The 24,530-nt window shown below is 43.2% G+C and overlaps 1 protein-coding gene across 2 annotated transcripts in view; it reads left to right on the top strand.

Moving 5' to 3' along the window:
• The window catches only part of NPR3 (natriuretic peptide receptor 3), a 78,274-nt gene that overhangs the window by 19,512 nt on the left and 34,232 nt on the right, over positions 1–24,530 (top strand). For both annotated transcript variants that reach the window (XM_087715388.1, XM_087715386.1), the window contains exon 3: positions 7,950–8,116. In XM_087715388.1, the coding sequence (XP_087571514.1) occupies positions 7,950–8,116 (167 nt within the window). The remainder of the gene's footprint in view (positions 1–7,949; positions 8,117–24,530) is intronic.

Here is a 24,530-nt window from a genome sequence, read left to right as displayed (position 1 = left end):
CTTGACTTTAGTGTTTGGCTTCATTGAAAGTTATTTCTAGGAAGTGAGCTTGTTTGCTTATGTATGTATTTATTTATTTATATCATATTTATAAATTACCCTTCATTAAAATATATCACAAAAATGTGTGTGTGGATGTGTTCTTGTACGTATGTAAATAAATTGCATACCTATGCGACACCATTACTTTGAGTACTTTGCAGAATAAACACCTTAGCAAAAAAAAAAAAATCGTAAAATTAAAAGGCAGTATAAAAATACAGTTTGGTATAAACTTACCATCTTAAAATGTCCGGGCAAATAATAACAAAATGATCAAAGCTGAAATGCTTGAAAAGACTGCTTTAGTTTTGCTTCTGTAGGACGGGTGTTCTATTAACATTTTCTCACAACCAAGAGATGTCAGATAATATGTACCAGCCGAACCATTCTGGTTAGTGGTTAAGGCAGCAAGCTAGAAATTAGGAACCTGGGAGTTGCAGTCTTGCCTTGGATATAAAGCTAGCTGGGTGACCTTGGGCCAGTCATAAACTCTCAGTCCTAGGAAGGAGGGAATGGCAAACAACTTCTGAAATCTTGCCAAGAAGATACTTGTCCAGATAGTTGCCAGGAGTCAAAAGCAGGCTTGATACCCCAATACTGGCTTAAATATGCTTTCAAGGCAATTCTATATGCCATATGTTCTTGCAGTCCAGCACTAAAGCTACTAGGCCATACTACTATTCCTATGGACCGGGCTAAACAGTTGTCCTGGGGAAAAACCACGTAGCACCACCCAAATTACCTGGCAACATTGGCTCCAGGAGCATTCCCGAATTAAGCAGCTGATATTTTTCAACTTAAGTGTCTCTTATCCCAGTCAAATGATTAAAAGTGCTATTTTTCTTTTCGAATAAATAAGCTCAGATTTTAAAACAATGCTTAGTAAAATATAAGAGAGTCCTTGACTTACAACCACAGTTGGGTCCACAATGTATGTTATTAAGCAAAGTGGTTGCTGAGTGAGTTGTGCCTAATTTTCTAACCTTTTTTTGCTGCTGTCGTTAAGTGAATCATGCCATTAAGCAAATATAGCTTTCCTCCTTGACTTTATCAGAAGCTGGCTGGGGAAAGTCATTAATGGTAATCACATGATCGCAGGAGGCTGCAATGATCATAAATACATGCCGGTTGCCAAGCACCCAGATTTTGATCATGTGACCAGGGGATGCTGCAATCCTAAATGTGAGGATTGGTATGTAAGCTACTTTTTTTTAGCACTGTTTTAAATTGCAATGCTTTGAGTGTTACATGTTATGTCAAGCCATAAACTGGTTGGGTTCACACATTTATTTTACCCCAAAAATGGCAAAACATATTATGATTTAGCATGGTATAAATCCAGAAATGAGTTCTTTAAAATGCTTCTCATTACTGTATACAGGATGGATTTGTGAGTTTACAAACATTTGTGCATATAGCCTTGCAAGGGTTGCGGTGGCTCAGTGGCTAAGATGCCAAACTTGTAGATCAGAAAGGTTGGCAGTTCAACGGTTCGAATCCCTAGCGTCGCATAACGGAGTGAGCTCCTGTTACTTGTCCCAGTTTCTGCCAGCCTAGCAGTTCGCAAGCAGGTAAAAAAATGCAAGTTGAAAAATAGGGACCATCTTTGGTGGGAAAGTAACAGAGTTCCCTGCGCCTTTGGCGTTTAGTCATGCCGGCCACATGACCACGGAGACGTCTTCAGACAGCGCTGGCTCTTTGGCTTTGAAACGGAGATGAGCACCACCCCTTAGAGTCGGAAATGACTACCACATATGTGCGAGGGGAACCTTTACCTTTATAGTCTTGCAAGCTTTGGAGTGAATGCTTTTTCTGAGTGACTGAATGGACGAAAGAAATAGGAATAGTAGCAGAATGGCAGTAACAATACATGTGTCAGCATGAGTTTATGATTCTGTAACTAGTGCAATGAGTTCAGGTGGCACATTATTTCAGCAATAGTGCATCTCAGCATTCATTCAACATTTGCATACCTTCCTTCCTAAGTGGTATCTCATGGTCATTCATAATCATGCTCTTTTACCAAAAAAAATAATGCATAAATAAAATTCAAAGCATAAAGACAAGATGAAAGCATTCATACCATAAGATTTTGATAGTGAAATTATGCTTTCTGTATAATTGCATTCTATTTATCACATGGCAGGCAAGGTTTCCACATCTAGATTAAAGTTATACCTAATAAGCTAAGAACAAACATATAGTTCTGCAATACTAGGACCTTTTGGTTGAGCTTTGCTGCCCGCTCATATGGTCTTCTGTCTTAATAGAAAATAGCTCACATGAAAGAATTTTTGCAATAGCTGCATTGGATCTGCCCATTTCTGGCAGTTGATGCAAGACACAGCTCTGTGCCACATGACAGGCCTTGCTGGTGAGAATTATTTTAATTATGTATTTGATGGATTATAGGGCCACCCAAGTCAAACAATGTGTCTCTGGGCGGCTTAGAGCGAAAAGCAAACAATAAACCAAAGAAGTAACCACATAACTTTCAAAACCCTGGCCAAAATATAAATTGATGGCCAAACATGATAATTAAGCAGCCCAAAGGGGATTTCATTCAACTGGATCCAAACACCTAAAGAAAAAGCCAGGTCTTAATAGCTTTTCTGGAAGCAAACACAGGTGGGGCTTTTGATGTATTGGAGGTAAGATCATGCCAGAGCACAAGAACAGCCACCGAAAAAGCAACATTGTAAATTCCATGAGCTGACAAAACCTAAATAGCAATAGCAATAACACTTAGACTTATATACTGCTTTATAATACTTTTACGGCCCTCTCTAAGCGGTTTTACAGAGTCAGCCTATTGCCCCCAACAATTTGTGTCCTCATTTTACCGACCTCGGAAGGATGAAAGGCTGAGTCATCAGCCTTGACCCTGGTGAGATTCAGACTGCCAAATTGCAGGCAGCCGGCAGTCAGCAGAAGTAGCCTGCAGTACCACCCTCTAACCACGGCGCCACCATGGCTCATAAAAGACACATCCCGTAGCACAGGGGTGTCTAACCCGATCGCACCATGGACTGTTTCATGACATATCGGGATGTTTTTAGCCCTTGTGGAGCCGAGGTGGGTGTAGCCTATGTGGGCCATATGCGGCCTGTGGACCCCCACTTTGACATGCCTGCCGTAGCATATCCATCCTAGGGAGCGGAACGTTCTTCGGAGAAGGAAGTCCCACAGCTTATCTGTTTCTATGCTGTGTAAGCTTTAAAAGTGACAACTGGCAGCTTCACTTGCATCCAAAAGCCTGCTGGAAGCTGATGCAGCTTGTAGAGTAGCTGTGCCACATGGGTATAAATGAACTGTGCCCATAACTACTTTTTGTGGCCCAGCAGGAGCCGTTGGAGCTGCCACCAGACTCCAACAGCGAAGGGCCCTATGAGTCAGCTCTGGAAGATGTGGAGGACCCTGGACAAGGTTCCGACTCCTAGCAGGGTGCAGAGAGGCTGGTTGGCCACCAGGAGGCACCTGAGTCTTGGTCCAGTAGGGAGGAGACAAGGGAGAGTGAGCGGGAGGCCAGCAGTGAGTTGTTTCTGGATGCATGCCATCGAAGAGCTACTAGGCATCAGGAACAATTACGCAATTACAGGAGGTAATTGCGCTCAGCTGGTGGTCATTAGGCTCCTCTCCAGACTATAAAAAGCTACTTGTGTACACGGTCTTCTTTGCAGAAGTCAACACAGGATTGAATGTTGGAGGACAGTACAGGGAGCTTGGCAGGCTGGATTGCTGCCAAGCTTTATCTGTGTTTATTGCTGCCTGAGTTTGTCTGAGTTGCTGCCAAGGTCTTTATCTGTTTGTTTTGCTTGGCTTCCAGCCACCGAGGTTTTGGTGTCTTGTTATTAAAGGACATTCCATTTAAGCTTGTCTCGATATTCGTTACTGGACGGAGGAGGGGGTCAGAACACTACTTTACCACTGCTTTCTGGACCAACTTTTGCAGTGATGGCTAACCTTTTCTGGACTGAGTGCCCAAAGTGCAAATGCATGTGTGCCCAAACCCCCAAAATGCAATGTGCATGCACCCTGCCCCCATGCATGCATGTGTTCCCCCGCATATGTGCATGTGCCTCACCGCACGTATCCCTCCCCCTGCGCACATGCATGGCAGACACCCAAAAAGCAGCTGGCTGGCGAGAGGCATGCGTGCATGCACGGCAGAGCTCAACTGGGGCAACAACTTGCGTGCCCTCAGAGAAGGCGCCGCATGCCACCTCTGGCACGCATGCCATAGGTTCGCCATCACAGAACTATAGCTTCTGGTTTTGATCTTCAGGGACAAAGAACCCACCTCAGAGAAAGGAAGTGAACCAATGTTCTCCGCTCCCATCTCCCTCAACCAGTCCAGAAGGATGCCATGGTTGATGGTATCGAAGGCCACTGAAAGATCAAGGAGCGCCAGGATGGGGAGAGGCACAGCTGTCTATAAAACATGAGAACTGTACTTTGGTGGATCATTAAACCTTTTTGAGCTTTCCATTTTAAAAAAACATGGAGATTCTGCCATGGCCAGTAAAAGTGGTGTGTTAAAATTTCAGCGTTATGGATGCATCAGAGACCCAACTTTCTTTTTCAGCTTGAATGGGAGAAGGGTTTAATGGTCTTCAGAAGTACAGTGCAGCTATGAGGAAATAACTCAATTTTCTCCCCAACTGTGTATTTGAAACTAGGTAGGAAAGCAAGGGATTATCCTTGGCTTCATAATAGAACAAGTACTCCATTATCCACACACACATTATCTCTCACACTTACCCTCTCTTGACCTGGATGGGATAATACTTTGGCAATAGGCACAAATGACTGTTTTTCATACCTGGCCTGTTGATTATAACCTCAGTTCATTCTGTTTTGACACTGGAATCTTGGTATTTTTAGACGTGTCTGGAGTTTTATGTCCAAAGGTATTAAAGAGACCAGTGTGACCTTTTCTCTTAGTTTTTTTTTTTAAGGACACTTTATCCCCATATTAAACTCAAAGCCTCTTCTCTGTTTCTTTCTGATTTTTTTTTAAATGCATGGCCATCCACTGAGCATTCCTGTATTTTATTTTGCTTAATGTAGGAAACAATACACAAGGATTTCTACCAGACTGAAGATAAAAATGGAATCATTTCCTGTTTTTTTCTCTATTTTTTCTTCTTAATCAGAGAAATTTAACTTTATAACCGCCCAGAGTTGGGCAGCAAATAAATTAATAATAAATAAATTTTACAAGGTGGTAAAAAAACCCAGGCTTACAGGTCACAAGTTTTGTTCTGGATTTCTGACAGTGCCTAATATTAAATCATCCCATCGTTTGTCACTTTTGATAGTTCTTTTCTAGTCCCAAAGGATATGTAACTTCCTTTCCATTTATATTTTCTTTTCATCCTGAATTTTCTGAAAATAATTATCTTTCTCTTCTGAAGTCTTTGAACAATTTCTTTTCGGTGTAACTCTTTATTTCAGGAATCCGTATGAATTAATCTCATAGGAGATAATTACAGTTAAGGAACATGTAAGAGCTTTTAATTGCATTGAGATGGATTGAAGATGCACCAGCTTAAGTTAATATAATTAAAATATATTTAGCTGTACATGGATTCTGTTCCTAGAGTTAGAAGGGGGAATCTCTGGCCTATAGGCTGAAGGCCATATAACAGAGTTCACCATCTAGTTACTTCTTGGTCCATCTTTGCTAAATCCTATCCTATTCACCAAAGCCAGAAAGGACAAAACTAACTCTTCTTCTCTGTATAACTAACAGAACTGAGGATAATTTTTTTCCCCACTGGCTGGTTTTCAGCATCTCTCCCACTGACATGATAAGAAAGTGTTTTAAAGACTAATTGTCAGGGAGAGGGACATTTTCAAATAAAAGAAAGCAGGGCTGGGCTTCCAAAATTGCAGCAATGAGTTTGCTGCCCATTGCTGGGTGGGCATGGTCATGGTGGGTGTACCCTAGTCAGCCTCCTGCACCGTGGTGGGGGGGCATTTTTCACCGTCCCCAGGGTCCAGAGGCTTTCCTGGAGCCTCTGGGAGGGCAAAAACTGATTCCCCTGGGCTCCGGAGCCTCTCAGGAGGCTGAAAACAGGCTGGTTTCTAGACTTCTGGAATCTCCAGTAGGTCTGTTTTTCCCCCCTACCCGAGCATCCGCGCGGGCCATGCACTTGCCTGGCATGATGAACGGACCAAGTGGAGACTCCTGGGAGGAGCGAGCAGGGTGGGCGTGGCCATCGAGGGGCACCATTTGGGGGTTCGCCGAACTGGGCAGAATCCTAGCTAGAAGATTGCCCGAACCCGTGTGAACCCCCAGCAGCCCACCTCTGAAAGAGAGCATGGTTTGAACCAAACCCTTTGAAACATCACCTCTTCCTACTTCCTCACTGCAACTGGACTTTAAAATAGACTCCATTAGTATCAAAAGGAGAGTTTTAAAAAACATTTTAATAGCAATAGCAATAGCAGTTAGACTTATATACTGCTTCATAGGGCTCTCAGCCCTCTCTAAGCAGTTTACAGAGTCAGCATATTGCCCCCAACAACAATCCAGGTCCTTGTTTTACCCACCTCGGAAGGATGGAAGGCTGAGTCAACCCTGAGCCGGTGAGATTTGAACAGCCGAACTGCAGAACTGCAGTCAGCTGAAGTAGCCTGCAGTGCTGCATTTAACCACTGCGCCACCTCGGCTCTCAATTAATGTCATTGAGGAGGGCAGTGCAGCTAGTCCTTGACTTGTAACCTTTGTTTAGCATTCAGAGTTAGAACACACTAAATAAAAGGTGATAGTCAGCCTTCGTATTAAATAGCTGCTATCTCCTCACAGTCAAGTGATCTAAATTCAGGCACTTGGCAACTTGCATGTACTTACAAAGGTTGCAGCATCCTGAAGTCATGTGATCACTATCTGGAGCCTTGTCAGCTGTCTTCCAACAAGCAAAGTCAAGAGGAGAAACAGATTTGCTTAACAACTGTGTGTGCTTCACTTAACAACTGCATCAATGGTGGCAAAAAGGGGGTAAAATTGGCATGACTCCCTTAACAGTTGCCTTGCTTAGCAATGGAGATTCTAGTCCCAACTGTGATTGTAAGTCAGGGACTACCTTTATTCTAAAGTTTATTGGTGCAGAAGGTGTCTTTGTGAATGGATTTTCTGTGGGGCTGCAGGGAACACTCCTTGGGGACCAGAGGTGGGTTCCTACCAGTTCGCACCTATTCGGTAGAACCGGTTTGTCAAATCTACTGAACCGGTTAGAAGAGGTTCCACCAGTGGACCCGGAAAACAGCCACGCCTACAGAAGAGGTTCCAAAAATTTTTGAAACCCACCACTGGTCCTTGGATATGATTATTCTATACTATCATGCTCATATTTATAAAACTCAGTGCCTCTGTGAAAGGTAAGGATGACTACTGCGTTTGTGGTGCAATCAGAACATTGAGTGTGTTGAAGTTGTTTTAACGCAAACCAAAGATGCCTTTTCAAAAACAACTTTACATCCTATTCTTATGCATGCCAGTGCTGTGTGTGAGGTAATTTAAGGTGGTTCTGACAAGTGTCGTTGGCATCTTCATATCCGGTCACATGGGCAGCAAGCCACTCCCATCCGGTCACATGGGCAGCAAGCCACTCTCACAAAGGAGGCTACACCCATAGAGTAGGTTCGAACAATTTTTGAAACCCACCACTGTTGGGGACCCTGAAATGGTCCCATCTACTTTACAGCCTGCAGAGATTCACTTGGAGCAAATTCAAGCTTCAATCTGAAATGAGTCTCCTAGCATTTCCCAATATACGTTGCGTCATCAAGTACTTCTTGCTAAGCAAAGCAACGCATGGGAAAATACAGCCAAAGGAATAGAGGGAAACAAGTGCTTTAGAGCCCATTTGGAATTGTAAATATTTTTATTTCTCCCTTAGGGAATGGTTCATGGAGGAGAGGAGACAAATATGATCTTGAAGCAAAGCAAGCATACTCATCCCTCCAGACAGTCACACTACTGAGGACATTGAAACCCGAGTTTGAAAAGTTTTCTATGGAAGTGAAAAGTTCTGTTCAGAAACAAGGAATCCATCATGATGATTACGTAAGTACCCGATCAAGGGCATCAAGCTTTTAGCATCTCTAAAGTACTATTTAAATTAAACCAGGGGTGACGGTGTGGCCTTTTCTAAACTGAATCAAAATATCTTTGAGTGTTCCCAGAATCTTCTATTAGTATCCTTGCTTTAGAAAATTGCTATTTGCTTGTCCACAGTCATTTTCAATAGACTTGCTGTTATCAGTGAGATGGGGTGGCATAGAAATTTAATAAATAAATACATTTTCTTTATATTTATTTTCTAGAAATAGAACTTCTAAGGTATGAAGTCATGAAGGGTAGAGTCCATAACCCATTGTGCTTCTCTAGTTCCATTTTGTTCTTTGTGTGTGTTTTTTAATTCCAGTGTTACCAAATTTACTTGGGACATGTGACTCCAGATACATCTGCAAACTTCTCAGTGGTCACTGAAGAACCTGTGCCAGCACATGAATCATAGGGGAAAAACTTACCTGAAACGCGTTAGGTTTCAAGGGATATGTATGGGGTGGTTTGCGATGAGATGACAGAGATTTATGACTGCTGGTGCTTTTACAAGAGAAGCAATAAAATGTTTCCTCTTCATTTACATTATCATTGTAACTAAGTGAAAAAAAATCAAACTTGGGGTATCCATGAATGGATTTTTATTCAAATGGAACATGAGTTCCAAATTAGTTTTGATCTTCTGTACATAGATTTAAATCGAACACTTGCTTTTAGGATCAGGCATTCCTTGGTGGATCTCAGCAATATGGTAAAACAACAATAAAGTCGATTCTATAACTCTAGTAGTAGGGGAGAACCATTTTACTCCCCAGGAAGACACCGATGAGTTCATGCATCATGATAAGTTACAGTGTGATTTGCTTGTTTGTGTTCTAATGTGTTCCGTGAACTGAGATATTTGTGGTGTAGTCCTGTTAACCATGTATCAAAGGTGCTTTTTCAAAACACATTTTGAAAATGTATTTTGAAAAAGACATTTTCAAAATGTCTTTTGAAAAAGATATTCTCAAAATGTCTTTTTCAAAGACATTTGAAGTCATTTTACTTCTCATCCAATAAGCTTTAATGGTTCCTGGATGAAGTGAAATGTCTTCAAGAAAAAAACAAAGAAAGTCCAGTTGCCTTTTGGAAAAAAAAAACACTTTTGGGACAACCATGACATGGATGACTGAGAACCTCCATAAATATGTTAGCCCTGCCTTAACTTAATACAATATGTGAGCCAGGTCAGTAGGAGTGGGCTATTAGGAACTCAAAGCAAAAGATTGGGAAGCCAAGGGCATAGACTTAGAATCCCTTACTTAAGAGTGCCATGCAGAATATCTGATGGAACCACGGAAGGAAATCAGAGCTTGAAGAAAATGATGAGTTAAAGTGTAGGCTTAAGTGTAGGCTTAAGTGGAAAAGAGATTCTTACAGAAGAGAAATTGTCATTTCAGATGAATAGAAATAAGATTTTAATAAATCAATATTGCAGTGTAATGTAAAATTATTTTAGTAGATAGCATATCAAAATGTTTCTCATGGCAGTAGACAATGTATGATGTGAAAAAGGGACTTCCACATGAAGTCAAGCTGAATTCCAGGTGATGTGATGGACACATCCACATAGTTTTCTTAGCAACAATGTGGAAGTTATCTTATTTATCATTTCCTTCTTTGGGGATATTTCTGTCAACTACTTAGCCTAGCTAACAACCTTAGAATTACCTGGAAGTTCTTATACAAGTGCTAACTTTACTTGATATAGTAGGGTTGTGAGTCCAAAGTAAACTAGATGTTTCCACTATTTAATAGCTTCTACAGGTTCCATGCATTATTGGAGCTCCTCTTGTATTCATGAAAATAGAGCAGGGAAATGAAACTCTATTTCATGGAGGGCTGCATTCACGCTGCGGTCATGAAATCTCCAGAACCGTAAAGCCTATAAATTTGAAATATGGCACGTATGTTCCTCTTGGTTACTAGGTGCTCACTTAGAAAGGATTTTTTGAAACAACTTTCAGAGCATTAGTATTTCTTATATTATTATTATTAACACGGTCTGATGCTAAGGAGTTAGATGTTCTACTCCCCCTCCCAACCTGAAAATAACTCTGTTCCAACCACCACTTGGACATGGGTGTGGCCCAGGGGTGGGTTCTAGCAGGCACTACTGCCGTTTTGCTTGTGGACGCGCTGCGCACTGAGCACGCATGCACAGTGCAATAAATATTGTTTTGCGCAGAAGCAAAAACCAAGATGGCGGTACCTATGGTGCCGCCTGGAGAACTGGTTCGTGAGTGTGGCAGGCCTGGATCACTGCCACTACTGGTTCAGCCGAACTGGTCTGAACTGGTAGGAACCCACCACTGGCGTGGCCAGTGCATGACTCATCCGGCCTGCAGGCTGGGAGTTTGGAGAGGAGCCTGATGGAGAGAAGGGGATAAGATAGGGGAGGCTTCTGTGTGGCAGGCCTGAGGGAGAGAAGGGGAGAGGAGAGGCCGTTTGTAACTACTCATTAATTTTCAAGTTGTAAGTCTCGATTTGTCAAGCCCGATCCCATAGTTTCATAGTGGAGCATGGATATTCAGCTAGTACAGCATAAACACTCTCAGTCTCCAAGTTATAGCCCTCAAAGGGACATGAAACAAGGAATGAAAGTAATTAGGTCAAGGCAGGACACAAACAAATTACTATGGTACAAACAAGTAATTAACAAGCCTCGCCTTGATTCTAAAAACAGTTTGCACAAACTGTGATTCAAATAAGTGTGATTAGAAGGCTCGGTGTCAGATTTAGATTTGGAATACTGAGGTCAATTTAACTGAGATCCCTAAGAGGACATGCTTGTCAATTGCAACTGTGCCTTCTAAAGAAAAATCAAGGGTTCCCCCCGCCCCAAATATAACCATTTGGCCAATACCTTATTATTAGTCTTTCATCAGACCACAGATTGTGGGGTAGTCAAATCTTGACATTAACATGTTTTTCTGTCACAGCTCTCAGAACGTTCTTTGCTTGTATGCAGAATAAGAACACTGTATTCCTATGTTAAGCAAATGTAAAGCTGATCTCACCTGCAATTAGAGTAGATACCTGTTTTTAGCTCCCTGTGAAGGAGACTTCTTGTATCAATCTCCCCATGTTATCCCTGCTTTGTCAGTCAGCTAACAGTAGACAGAAGATGAATGTTGAACATTATTCATGCTATAAATATGTGCTAGGGGCGTGATGGCGAACCTATGGCACGTTTGCCACAGGTGGCACGCGGAGCCATATCTGACGGCATGCGAGGCATTGCCCTAAGTCAGCTCCAGCGTGCATGCACATGCTGGCCAGCTGATTTTTGGCCTTCCGGAAGGCAGGAGAGGCCATTTTCACCCTCCTCAGGCTTTAGGAAAGCCTCCGGAGCCTGTGGATAGCGAAAAACAGGCCCAGTTTGTAAGCGAACTTCTGGTAGGCCCATTGGGTTCTTTTTTTCTCTCCCTAGGCTTCAGGAGACTTTCCTGAAGCTGGGGAGGGCAAAAAATGGCACAAAGGGCCTACCAGAAGTCTGGAGGCTTCAGTGAGGGCTGCGTGCATGCGGGGGGGGGGTATACACATGAAAGGGGGGAAGGCATTGCATTATGGGTGTGGGCACACAGGTACGCACTATCGTGCGCACGTGCATCCTTTTGGCACCCGAGCAGAAAAACATTCGCCATCACGTGCTAGGGGGGTCTTTATCTCCATCTGGATCTCCAGAGTTTATGACAGACAGCATCCGTCTCATAAGGTGAATCCCATTTCCTCATTCTGCTGAAATTGTTTTTTTTCCCCATGTTTTATTTATTTTATTTATATTACTTTCCATTTCCACCGAACAGTTTGAGATCTGGTTTTAAACAATCAAAATCCACATATTTGTATTAATATTCATCACAATACTATTAAAAATATAACTATATAGCAATGCAATAGTACATAACATCTTCGTATCAAATTCTCTCCACATAAACATTATATATCTGCTTTTTTCTAACTTCTGTTTCTATTGTCTAACCATTGGTAAAATACATCCCTCGTCAAGAATATTCAGTTTCTTCTTTATCCTTAATCGTGAGCCTTAATCTGTCCATTTCTGCGCTTGCTAATATTTTCTTAATTATACTCTCATGTGATGGTATTTCATCATTTTTCCATTGTTGCTGAAATACAATTCTAGATGCAGTTAATATATGTAAAACCAGATATATAGTATTTTTGTCATATTTTTTGGGTAGAATGGCAACAAAAATATCTCAGGTTTCAGGTCAAGATGCTGAATATTAACTTTATTTTGCTCTGTCTCCAAACTTAATAGCCGCTCCTATGAAACCCAGCCAAAGGTGGTATTCAGCAGGTTCCGACCAGTTCTGGAGAACCGGTAGCGGAAATTTTGAGTAGTTCGGAGAACCAGTAAATGCCACCTCTGATTGGCCCCACCCCATCTATTCTCTGCCTCCCAAGTCCCAGCTGATCGGGAGGAAATGGGGATTTTGCAGTAACCTTCCCCTGCCATGCCCACCAAGCCATGCCAACACCAAGCCACGTCCACAGAATCGGTAATAAAAATTTTTTGAATCCCACCACTGAACCCAGCTAATAGCAAGTAATTATGGGAACTGTGCCCCCAAACCCCCAAAGTACATAATGGAATTTTTGCATATGGATGTGCATAGTAGACTTGCAAAATTGGCTGGATGTGTGCAAAACTGAAAAGGCTTATACTACACTACAAGTAGTCCTTGACTTGTGATGGTCATTTAGCTACTGATCAAAATTACGAAGGACCTACCTGGGCAAACTTATCATTTGGATTTGAAGTTTTGACAATCAGATCTTCCCTCCCTACATTTTGCATGCTTCGCAATTTACAGCTATTGGCAGCATCCCTGTGGTCACATGACTGTTTTATGAGAGCTTTATGTGACTGAATTGCTTTGCTACTATCACACCTTACTACTGTTACAACTGTAACATGCAGACTCCGTTACAGTCACAACTCAAGGGCAATCTATAATTGTTAATTTCTTGATTAAGTATTTCTGCATCAATGCATTCCAAGAATGCTGCCAAAAAAGGGGGCTTCGTTTTGATATGCTCTGTGCCTCAGAATAAATTGCATTTCTGAATTTGATTTCCAAATCATATAATTTCAAAACAGGAAAATATTAAAGCGAAACGTCATTGGCGGAAGTTACTACTGCATTTAGCAATGCTATGTTCTATTATTATGTCTTACATCCTGAGAAAAGAGTCATGGGAAATAGATTTATGGCACTTCTTCCATGTCTTGGTCCCTACATTTTGGGAGCCTTGACCCTAAAAATTTTGGTTTTAAAATGGAACTGTGCCCAGAAGGGTAGAGACATTTGACTCTAACCCAAGCCACCTGCATGGTCTCCTTCAAACATCATAGACAGTGGTGGGATTCAGCCAGTTTGCATCATGGGAGAACTTTCTGAGCAATTGGGTGAACTGGTTGTTGGAATAAATCGTTAGGGCAGAGAACCGGTTGTTAAATTACTTGAATCCCACCACTGACCATACAGGTAGTTCTGAAATCACGACTGTTGATTCAGCAATTGTTCAAACTTACAACAGTACTGAACAAGAGGAATTATGACCCCTGATGACATTATGGCCATTGCATCGTCCCCGCAGCTGGTATAAGGCAAAGACTTGCCAATTTCTCTCCCACATCTCACCTGCCCTGTTCGCTGGAGCCGTTAGTTCCCCGAACCAGTAGCAAAAAATGCTTTTAAAAAGTAAAAAAAAAGGTTCCCATGATTGCGCAACTGATTGTCACAGCTGATGAACCTTTTTTGTACTTTTTTAAAAGCATTTTTAATATCCATCTGGTAGTTTAAAAAATGTTTTAAAAAGTAAAAGAAAAATGTTCTGACTATCAGCTGTGTTGGGGGATGTCCAAACCTTTTTCTTTTCTTTTCTATTCTTTTTTTTTTTTTTTTTTGCTTTTTTAAAGCATTTTTTACTGGTTCACCGACAAATGCGTGCTTGACAAAAGCGCGACCGACAAAACCGCGGCGAGAAAACTCGAGTTCGAAATCGCGCCGACGAATGAGCGCAGAAGTACTCCGACAACTGCGCGCCAACAAAAGCGCGCCTTCAACAAACAAGTAATAACAACCTAATAACCCTAAACCTAAACCTAACCCTGAACCTAACCCTTACCTTAACTTAAACCGCGCTTTTGTGGGCGTGTTTATGACATCGCGGTTTTCTCGGCATGGTTATGTCAGCGCGCTTTTGTCATGTGCGCATTTGTCGGGTCACGTTTTTTACTACCTATTAGCCCTAACCCGTGACTCTGTGAGGTTCCTGCTTGTTTCAGGGGCCGTTTTGCGTGAAGTCCAGCTGCTTTTGCATTGTGTGCGAGTCAGTTGTGTGGCTTTTGTGTTGTTTGTCTGTGAAGTGTGATAGTTGGTTTTTGAGCTCACCTGGTCACATGACCGTGACCATCAAGCCACGCCCACAGAACCGGTAGGGAAATTTTTTAGATTTCACCACTGCTCTGAATGCCTTGATTTGATCCTTAATTACTGCTCCTCATCCCAGCACAGGGTTCACTTACCTTTGTGTTGTTCTCCAGCTGCTGTTATGTGCCCCTTGTACCATCTTACAAGCGGGCCCCATTGTTCGGAAGGTCTCCCCCCCAATTCTTAACAACCAACATGATTATTTAATGACCACATCTGGGAGTGCCAGGATTGCAATTGTTGAGACTCCCAGCTTTTATCCTCTCTCCTGATGACCCCACTTCATCTTTAGATGAAGGCATTTTCACCATAGTTTCATATATGTTTAAGATTTAGATAAAGATAAACCAGGAATTAGGATTGCTATCTTGTAGGTCAGTGGTCTCCAACCTTGGCAACTTTAAGACCTGTGGACTTCAACTCCCAGAGTTCCTCAGGGAGTTGAAGTCCACAAGTCTTAAAGTTGCCAAGGTTGGAGACCACTGCTTTGCTGGCTGAGGAACTCTGGGGGTTGAAGTCCACAAGTCTTAAAGTTGCCAAGGTTGGAGACCACTGCTGTAGGTGATGCATCCCACACTAGAGGCTGCTCTCAAAACCGTGAGCTGTGACACAGCCTGTCCTATGCTGGCGAATTGATTACCAATGTGATAAGAAATGTACACTTTGTTTCATTCATGAAAAAGAATACAGATAACCCACAACTGTTCACCTGAGTCATAAATCATGACAGTCATTAAACGGGTCATCCTTATGAGTGACTTGATTTTGCAACCTATTTTGCAATGGTCAATATGTAAATGCCACACTCGTGAAACTAATGCTGGAGTCATTAAGAGAACCGATGATGATTCGCTATGGGCCAGTTTTGCTGAAAACCAGAAAGAAATGCCAGCTTTTGGCAAAACAGTCGTAAAATGTGGTCAGGTGACCTTGGGATGCTGCAAACAGCTGTAAATGTGGGGCTAGTTACTGGTTGCCTCACATGCAGTCATGTGACCAGGGGGAGTGGTCATTAGAACTTTGGCATCAATCTGGCATCAACTTTGGCATCAACTTCAAATGGTCAAGGACTGTCTACATCAAATCTCATTCATTCCTGCTCAGCCTTTCTGCAATGAACTTAATGTCTGTATTTCAGTTACTCAAGAAAGGCCAATAAGATTAGAGACGGTGTTCTAGGAAATTAGATTCTGGGTATACAATTTTCAAAGTCAGGTTTGTTCCAGTTCTTTTACATTATGATTGCGCATTAGAATGAAGTCTATCACTGTCATCAGATGGTAGTATATATCATATTGGAAGTTGAACAGGTGTATGATTGTCTTATGTTCTGGATGACGATAGTAATTCCTATAACAGTGTTGTTTACTTTCCTTTGCTTAATTCAAAGGTATCTTGGAATAAGAGCCTGTCTAGTTAACAACTAGATCTACATTTTCATCAGTTAACAATGAACCATCATTTTACCACTCTAGTCTTTGCTCCTAAAATTGCTGTCTATTTTAAAAAGTTAGCACCCAATGTCATATATACTGTTGTATTAACTGTTGTAGTGCAACAGTTAATTCCCAAGAAGGCAGTTTCATAATAGAGATTTCATTTATTTAAAGAATCTGCTCTAAGTCACATGGCTTTTGTTTTAGAAGGTCTTATTGTTTTGCTGAGAAATGGAGCGATAACAAAACTAAATCTGATTTCCTCCAGATTATTTGTACCAATTGTGCCATTATAATTTCAGAGGTTTTTAAACCACAGATTTAAAGAGCTGTCTGAATAGAAGATATAACAACACACAGATTTTGATTGAAACAGAAATAGCCAATTGTTTTTCTTCTTACACACAGGAGCCGAAAGAGACTTTGCAGGTTTAGAAGGACCATTTTTGAAATAATTTTTTTGTCTTTCCCAAATTTGTTCTTCACTATGTAATACTACTATTAAAAGCCTCAGGAGTATTAGTTGATATGTTAAATAGTGAAAAGGGGGGAACTTTCCCCCCTTAATTGTGTTATTTCTAACACAATTAAATTGTTTGTAATAAGGGTTATTACAGAGCCTAGTGCTGGGAAAGACTGAGGCAGTGGTGGGATTCAGATCCCATTGCAATCAGTATGCTGCAATGGGGCCCGGCATCCATCATGTGCACGCGCACAGTGCGCGCATTCGTACTTACCACCCGTGACGCTCCAGCTGCTTGGTGGAGCATCGCACAGGTGCTGTACTCTCTGTGTGTGCGTGAAAGATCGCCTCAAATACAGGTAAGGAGGCGGGTGAGGGGGGGTGGGCCCTCTGGAGCACCGTACCGGAATGGTGCCTGGCGCTCCCAGCAGGCACTGGTACGCCTGTACCGGTGCCTGCTGGGAGCACAAGGTACCGTTCCGGGCGTACCGGTTGTATCCCACCACTGGACTGAATGCAAAAGAAGAAGGGACGACAGAGAATGAGGTGGATGGATGGATCACCAAATCAGTAGGCGTGACCTTAAATGGACTCCAGAGCATGGTAGTGGACAGAAAGGCCTGGAGGAATGTTGTCCATAGAGTTGGACACGACTTCGCAACTAACAATAACAATAACAACAGTAGACAATTTTTTTTGGAGCATTAGAACTTTGACAAAATGGATACCTGGAGGCAGGGGTGGGTTTCAAAAATTTCAGCAACGGGTACTCTGGTTGCTGGTGGTCATGGTCATGGTGGGCGTGGCCTAGTCAGCCTCCTGCACCATGGGGGTGGGGGTCGCCTTCCCCAGGCACCGGAGGCTTTCCTCGAGCCTCTGGGAGGGCAAAAACTGCCTCCCCCAGGCCCACCGGAGGTCAGAAATGGGCCCGTTTTTGGCCTTCTGGAACTTCCGGGAGGCCCGTTTTTCCTCCTCCCCAAGCCTCTGTGTGGTTCCTGCATTTACCTCACATCCAAAACGGGCGGCATGGAGACTCCTGGGAGGGGCAGGGTGGGAGGGGCAGGGTGGATGGGGCCAGCCAGGGGTGGGATTTGGAGGTTCTCCGAACCAGCCATAACGTTAGCTACGGGTTCTCCCGAACCCAGGTGAATCCGTAGCAGCCCATCCCTGCCTGGAGAAATAATCAAGAGAACCAACTGATAACTAAGGAGAAATTTCCCGACAGTGAGAACAATCAGTGGAATGTCTTGGCTTCAGAAATTGTAGGTGTTCCATCACTGGAGATTTTAAAGAACAGATTAGACAGCCACTTGTCTGAAATGGTATAGGGTTTCTTGCCTTAGCACAGAGTTGGACTAGAAGAACTCCCAGGTCCCTTCCAACCCTGTTATTCTAAGTTATTCTGTTATACTTATTTACAGAATGGTTGCCATGATTGCCAAGCCAAGTCTTATGACACCCATTATCCACAAAGTAAACAAACTCCTTATTCTCAGGAAGCTTCTTATCATTGGAGTTATTAATAGTTTCTCTTCATAGGCTGAGAAAGTTCCCGCTGAAACCACTGGCCATTTATTGTTTTCTATGAGTGCTGGTGGGACCAATACCAGGTCCAGAAAAAGTATTGTAAATACATTTCATGCAACCTGCCAGCTCTCCCTTTTTAAAGTTAGAAGTATTTTTACAATGGGTCTCCAGAACGTGATAAATAAATAGCAAAGAACAGTTCATGGGGATCTTGTTGTCCATTTTTATTTTACAATGAACAATGAGCGTAAAAAGTAAGGCGGTTCCAGGGCCAAAACAGATGCTGTTCATATCTAATTGGCCAAAATTGTTTTTCAGCTCAAGGTCAGCCACAGCCAGCTATTTATTAAATAATTCTGAACTTTTGCAGAAAATTGGCTTAGGCTTTACTTTTTCAAAGTTTTTAATGCCACCTCTGTTACTGGTTTCAGGGGGTTGGGCTTAATAAATGGTCCTTTTATTTATGACTCAATATTCTGAGCAGGGATGGTTTTATAACCTTGGCTATTTGGCCTTCTGAGGTTAGCAGGCAATCCATAGCTTGTTTTCCCTCCTCATTTAAAGCTAATGGAATTAGCCAATTTAACGCTGTGTTTGTGATGGAGAAATAAATTGCTTGGTAAGATCAATTCTTATTCCTCAGTGCAGGGATGGTGAACAGCCTCCTTTTATTAAATTACTTTATTCTCTCAAATAGCGAGTCAAAATAATGAGAATTTTATATCCTGTGCTCTTTTGTTTTTAATGAACCAACAACCATGAAAGAGGACAAAAGTGACATTTTGTCTGAAGCAACATTTGATTAACTGCGTAAAACAGCTGGATGGATGACCACCAAAGTTAGCAAGACCGTGAGCTGATCAGTGATTTTTCACGCCAAACTCTCCACTTCCTTTATTTTTTTATTTTCCTCTCTAGCTATCTGTCTCTTTTTTCCCACGTACAGAAAGACAGTTTAGCATTATTGGAATTCGATTGGTCTAGAGATGGGAGCTGCAAAATAAGGGTGAAATTGTATCTGTAAAACCACTGAAAGAGAACAACACTAAAACGTAACGTGTTCAGTGGGGTGTGCTACGTCTAAGTCTCCCATTCGTGACAGGCAGGCCTTTGTGTCCTCATTTGAATGCATCAGAAGTGAAAAGAAAGAAAATTTAAAAAGACTGTTGCTAGGGGGTAATTTGTCCAAGTGAATAGGTCCATTCAGTATCTGGAGTAGGTTTTTTTTTTCTAATTGTCTCTGAGTGGGAGCAAGAGAAGGGGGAGGAAGCAAGTCAAAATGAGCTTTAAACTCATGAAGAAAAGAAGAATTTTTTTTTCATGGTAATTTACGGATTGCTGAGTGAACCAATTTACTAAGAATTATAAATTTGAGATTTGACCCTGCAGTCATTAAAATCCACAGGAGCTTTCTTAGCTGACATCTTTAGAACAGTTAAGCCAGAGGTATTGCATGTTTTTCAGCAGTGAAGATAATAATGTGGCTCTGTTTTTTCTGTTTTTTTTGTTTGTTTTGTATTCTGCTATAAAGCTGTTGGTGTTTCTTTGTCCTTTGATATTTTGATTATTTTAAAACAAAAAGTGTCTTTATCCACACTAGCCGGTTGCCCTCTCACCGGAATAGACTGATGACTGTTTCTGAAGTACATCATTATCTACTAGTCCCTCAATTGCCATCAAAGTGACTTAAAAGCTTGTTTTTGTGCTCCATCTAAAAATACACTTTCCCACGTTATATTGTATTCAGTGTGCCTGTCTGCTTTGGAATACATGTTTTAGTTTGTTGCAGGTTAACCCCAGCAATCCATCAGCAACTCTCCAAGAGTACTTTAAATATCTTTCAGAGCCAGCTTTACTACGAGTTCTGTAATAGCATAGTGGGTACAGGTAGTTCTCGACTTACGACCACAATTGAGCCCAAAATGTCTGTTGTTAAGTCAGACAGCTGTTGAAGTGAATTTTGCAACCATCATCAATCTGAACCAGTTGTCAAGCATCTGAATTTTGATCACGTGACCACGAGGATGTTGCAATGGTCACAATTACGAAAAACAATCATAAGTTACTTTCTTCAGTGCCGTTGCAAGCCTGTAGCACCTGCCATATATATCTTAAACCTGTGATGGCGAACCTATGGCACGCCTGCCCAAAGTGGCACGTGAAACCATGTCACCCGGCACGCATGGCCTTGCCTGTTTGTCTTCTGGGTTTCTGGCGCACATGCACTTGCGATGATCAACTGTCCTTCGCGTACATGGCAGTGCTGAAAACCGGGGGGGGGGGGGCTGCGTGCCAGTCAGCTGATTGTCAGGGGCGCCAGAACCCAGGAGTTCAACTTTTCCAGAGCACAATCCCTTTGTGTGCGCGGCAGTGCTGAAAACCGGCCTGCGCATGCATGCCGGTCAGCTGATCCTCGGGTGGACATGTGCGCTAGAACCCAGAAGTTTGGCTTGTCATGGAGCGCAGTCCCAACCAGCATGCACATATATACAGGTGCAATGTTTCCACACAACCTTTTCAGCACTGACTGCCGAAAAGATTCACCATCACTGCCTTAAACAGTGACTTTGAACCATCAGTTAATGGACTGTTCTAAGTCATTCAGTTCTATGTATAGAAGTTTGCTGGTTCATACCTGAAAGATATGCCATTGTTTTTCATTTCATTTTCTCTCTCTCTCATACTTAAAGAAGAAAAAAGGAGTAATGGTTGAACCACTCTGTCCAGTCTTTACCAGTCTGTGCTTCAACCCCTTTATTCAGGATTATAAAACGTGTGCATCTCTGCAGCATTGGGTCTATGCCCACATCTATTCTGCAGCATAATCTACCACTTACGGAAATGGCAAAACAGGCAATGCGGTATAATGAGATTGTGCCTTTTGTAGCACACAGGAGGGTGCAATGAATAGGGAAAAGTGTCACCTATTTCCAAAAAACACTTTTGGCTACTATGAAACATTATGCTGTGCCCTCTTTTCCCTGTGGTCACGTGATTGCATTTTGGGCACTTGGCAACCAGCTTAAATTTACGACTGGTTCTCAAGCGCCTCATGATCATGCAATTGCCATTTGCAACTTTTTCTGCTGGCTTCCCCAGAAAGTCAGTGGGGAAGCCATCAGGTAAGGCTTTAACCAGGGGGAAGCTGTAATATTTCAGCTGGCAACTTTTTGGCTTCATCCACTTAATGACCCAGGAGATTGGGAATGCCAGGATTGCAGTCATTGAATAAAACAGTAATGTGGGCATCTTGCTTAATGACTATTTTGTCAATGACTGAGATTCTAGTCCCAATTTTGGTCATACGTTGAGGACTACCAGTGTGATGTCTAAATTAACCTGGAGGTTTTGTACATTTGTATATGTCATGGTCTTGTGAAGATGTATGAAGTGTTTTTTTTTTACTAGAAACAGATGATTATATTGCCAATTATATTTTCCTTCTGCCATGCTCATGAAAATGAAGTACACATGAGGCTTCTCAAGTGAAATACAAATATTCAAAGCATAAAATGATGCTCTGTTTGTATTGTAATTTAGAGCCTCCTTGCCATGCTGAACAAATTGTATCTAAAATGAAAGAAACAATATTGACATCTCACTTTATAGTCATTTGTTTTGTAATGAAGTGTTTGTCTTTTAATCCACACCAAGCATTAGGTTCCAACCTCCTATCACATTTTGTAAAAAATAAAAACATGAATAATTTCTATGCAGGCCCCGTATCGTCAATCAGAAATGTCAGCAGTTTGGCGGTTCGAATCTCTAGTGCCAGGTAACGGAGTGAGCTCCTGTTACTTCTCCCAGCTTCTGCCAACTTAGCAGTTCGAAAGCATATAAAAATGCAAGTAGAAAAATAGGAACCACCTTCGGTGGGAAGGTAACAGCGTTCCGTGCACTTTCTGCACTTAGTCAAGCTGGCCACATGACCACGGAGTTGTCTTCAGACAGCACTGGCTCTTTGGCTTTGAAATGGAGATGACTAGAGTTGTAAACGACTAGCACATGTGCTAGTCGTTGTAAATGACTAGCACCTTTACCTAAAGACTCTTTAATTTAAGTAATTTTTAAAGAAAGAAAGTTGTAGCAGGGAACCTAGCACACACCAAGAGACATCAAACAGCTCTGTGGACACAGTGGTTTCCCTATGCACCATTGATGGCTTATGAAACTACAGAGTGATCATTCAAAAATATGTGTGGGATGTTACTGATAAGACTGGATGAGATGCTGATAATATCTGAACAGTGGTGGGATTCAAATTTTTTTTTACTACCAGTTCTGTGGGCGTGGCTTTGTGGGCGTGGCAGGGGAAGGATACTGCAAAATCCCCATTCCCTCCCTATCCCACTAACCTGCTTTCCAGCTCCCTTCTCCGTTGAGGGCAACAAAAGAAGATCAGCTGGGAGGCTTGGAGGCAGCAGGGGCGGGGCCAGCCTATTTGCCGGTTCTCTGAACTACTCAAAATTTCCACTATCAGTTCTCCAGAACCTGTTAGGACTGGCTGAATACCACCTCTGTATCTGAAGTTCGGATGGCAGTAGAAGAATAAGGATAAGGAATTGAACCCAACCGGGAGTTCAGATGCCTCTCCCTCCCCATACCAGTGGTGGGTTGCAAGCAGTATGTTTGTTTGTTTATGTTTATTAACATTTGTATGCCGCCCTTTTCCCTGAGGGGACTCAGGGCGGCTCACATAAAATCAGGGAGGGGGAATACAAACAATGACATAGACACATATAATAAAAGTAATAAGCAACATACATTCATCATTCGGGAGGGGCGGCTATCCTTATCCCCAGGCCTGACGGGCTAGCCAGTTCTTGAGGGCTGTGCGGAAGGCCTGGACGGTGGTGAGGGTATGAATCTCCACGGGGAGTTCGTTCCAAAGGGTCGGGGCTACTACTGAGAAGGCCCTCCTCCTTGTAGTTGCCAGCCGGCACTGGCTGGCCGATGGAATACGGAGGAGGCCCAATCTGTGAGATCTAATTGGTCGCAGGGAGGTAATTGGCAGAAGGCGGTCTCTCAAGTATCCAGATCCACTACCATGCAGGGCTTTATGGGTGACTAATAGCACCTTGAAGCGCATCCGGAGATCGACAGGTAGCCAGCGCAGCTCGCGGAGGATAGGTGTTATGTGGGTGAACCGAGGTGCACCCACAATCACTCGCGCGGCCGCGTTCTGCACTAACTGAAGTCGCCGGATGCTCTTCAAGGGCAGCCCCATGTAGAGCACATTGCAGTATTCCAGCCTAGAGGTCACAAGGGCCCGAGTGACTGTTGTGAGCGCCTCCCGAGTCAGGTAGGATTGCAACTGGCGCACCAGGCGAACCTGGGCGAATGCCCCCCTGGTCACAGCCGTCAGGTGGTGGTCAAACGATAGCTGTGGATCCAGGAGGACTCCCAAGTTGCGAACCCTCTCTGAGGGGTATAAAATTTGACCCCCCAGCCTGAGTGATGGAATATTGGTCGAATCTTTGGGAGGGAAACACAACAGCCACTCGGTCTTTTCTGGGTTGAGCACAAGCTTGTTAACCCTCATCCAGTCCATAACGGCTTCAAGGCCTCGGTTCATCACGTCTGCCGCTTCATTGAGTTGGCACGGGGCGGACAGATACAACTGGGTATCGTCCGCATATTGATGGTATCTAATCCCGTGCCTACGGATAATCTCTCCCAGCGGTTTCATGTAGATGTTGAATAGTAGGGGGGATAAGACCGAGCCTTGAGGCACCCCATATGTTAGGGGCCTAGGGGACGATCTCTGCCCCCCCACTAACACCGACTGCGACCTGTCCGAGAGGTAGGAGGAGAACCACCGTAACACGGTGCCTCCCACTCCCACCTCCCGCAGTCATCGCAGAAGGATACCATGGTCGATGGTATCGAAAGCCGCTGAGAGGTCAAGGAGGACCAGGATGGAGGAGTGTCCTCCATCTCTGGCTCTCCAGAGATCATCGCTCAATGCGACCAAAGCGGTTTCTGTGCTGTAACCGGGTCTGAAGCCTGACTGGAAGGGGTCAAGATAGTTTGCTTCCTCCAAGGACCGTTGGAGCTGGAAGGCCACCACCTTCTCAACAACCTTCCCAAGGAAGGGAAGGTTGGAGACTGGGCGATAGTTATTAAGAACAGCTGGATCCAGTATGGGTGTACCGGTGCCTGCCAGAGTACTGGATACCGTTCCAGTACAGTGTTCCGGAGGGCCCGCTCGAGCTCCTTATCTGTCTTTAAACTCTTCTGCACTTGCGCACAGCGCTTAAAGCGCCTGCGCGATGCTCTGTCGAGCAGCTGGAGCATCACAGAGGTGTCACTGGAAGGGAAGACACATGCGCTCGCTGACGCATTCATGTGGAGGACGCCGGGCCCTGTTGCAACCGTACCAGTTGCAACGGGATCCGGAACCTTCCACTGCCACATATCCAAATTTCGTTTATCAGGAAGAAGCTAGGAAGCCTGGTGTGTGCGTGTGAGTGTGTGTGTGT

The sequence above is a fragment of the Thamnophis sirtalis genome, unplaced genomic scaffold (genome assembly GCF_051295495.1).
Source record: "Thamnophis sirtalis isolate CommonGarterSnake01/CBP01778 unplaced genomic scaffold, rThaSir2_p1.2 scaffold_5, whole genome shotgun sequence".
NCBI lineage: Eukaryota > Metazoa > Chordata > Lepidosauria > Squamata > Natricidae > Thamnophis > Thamnophis sirtalis.
This window is presented reverse-complemented; position numbering and strand designations above follow the sequence as displayed.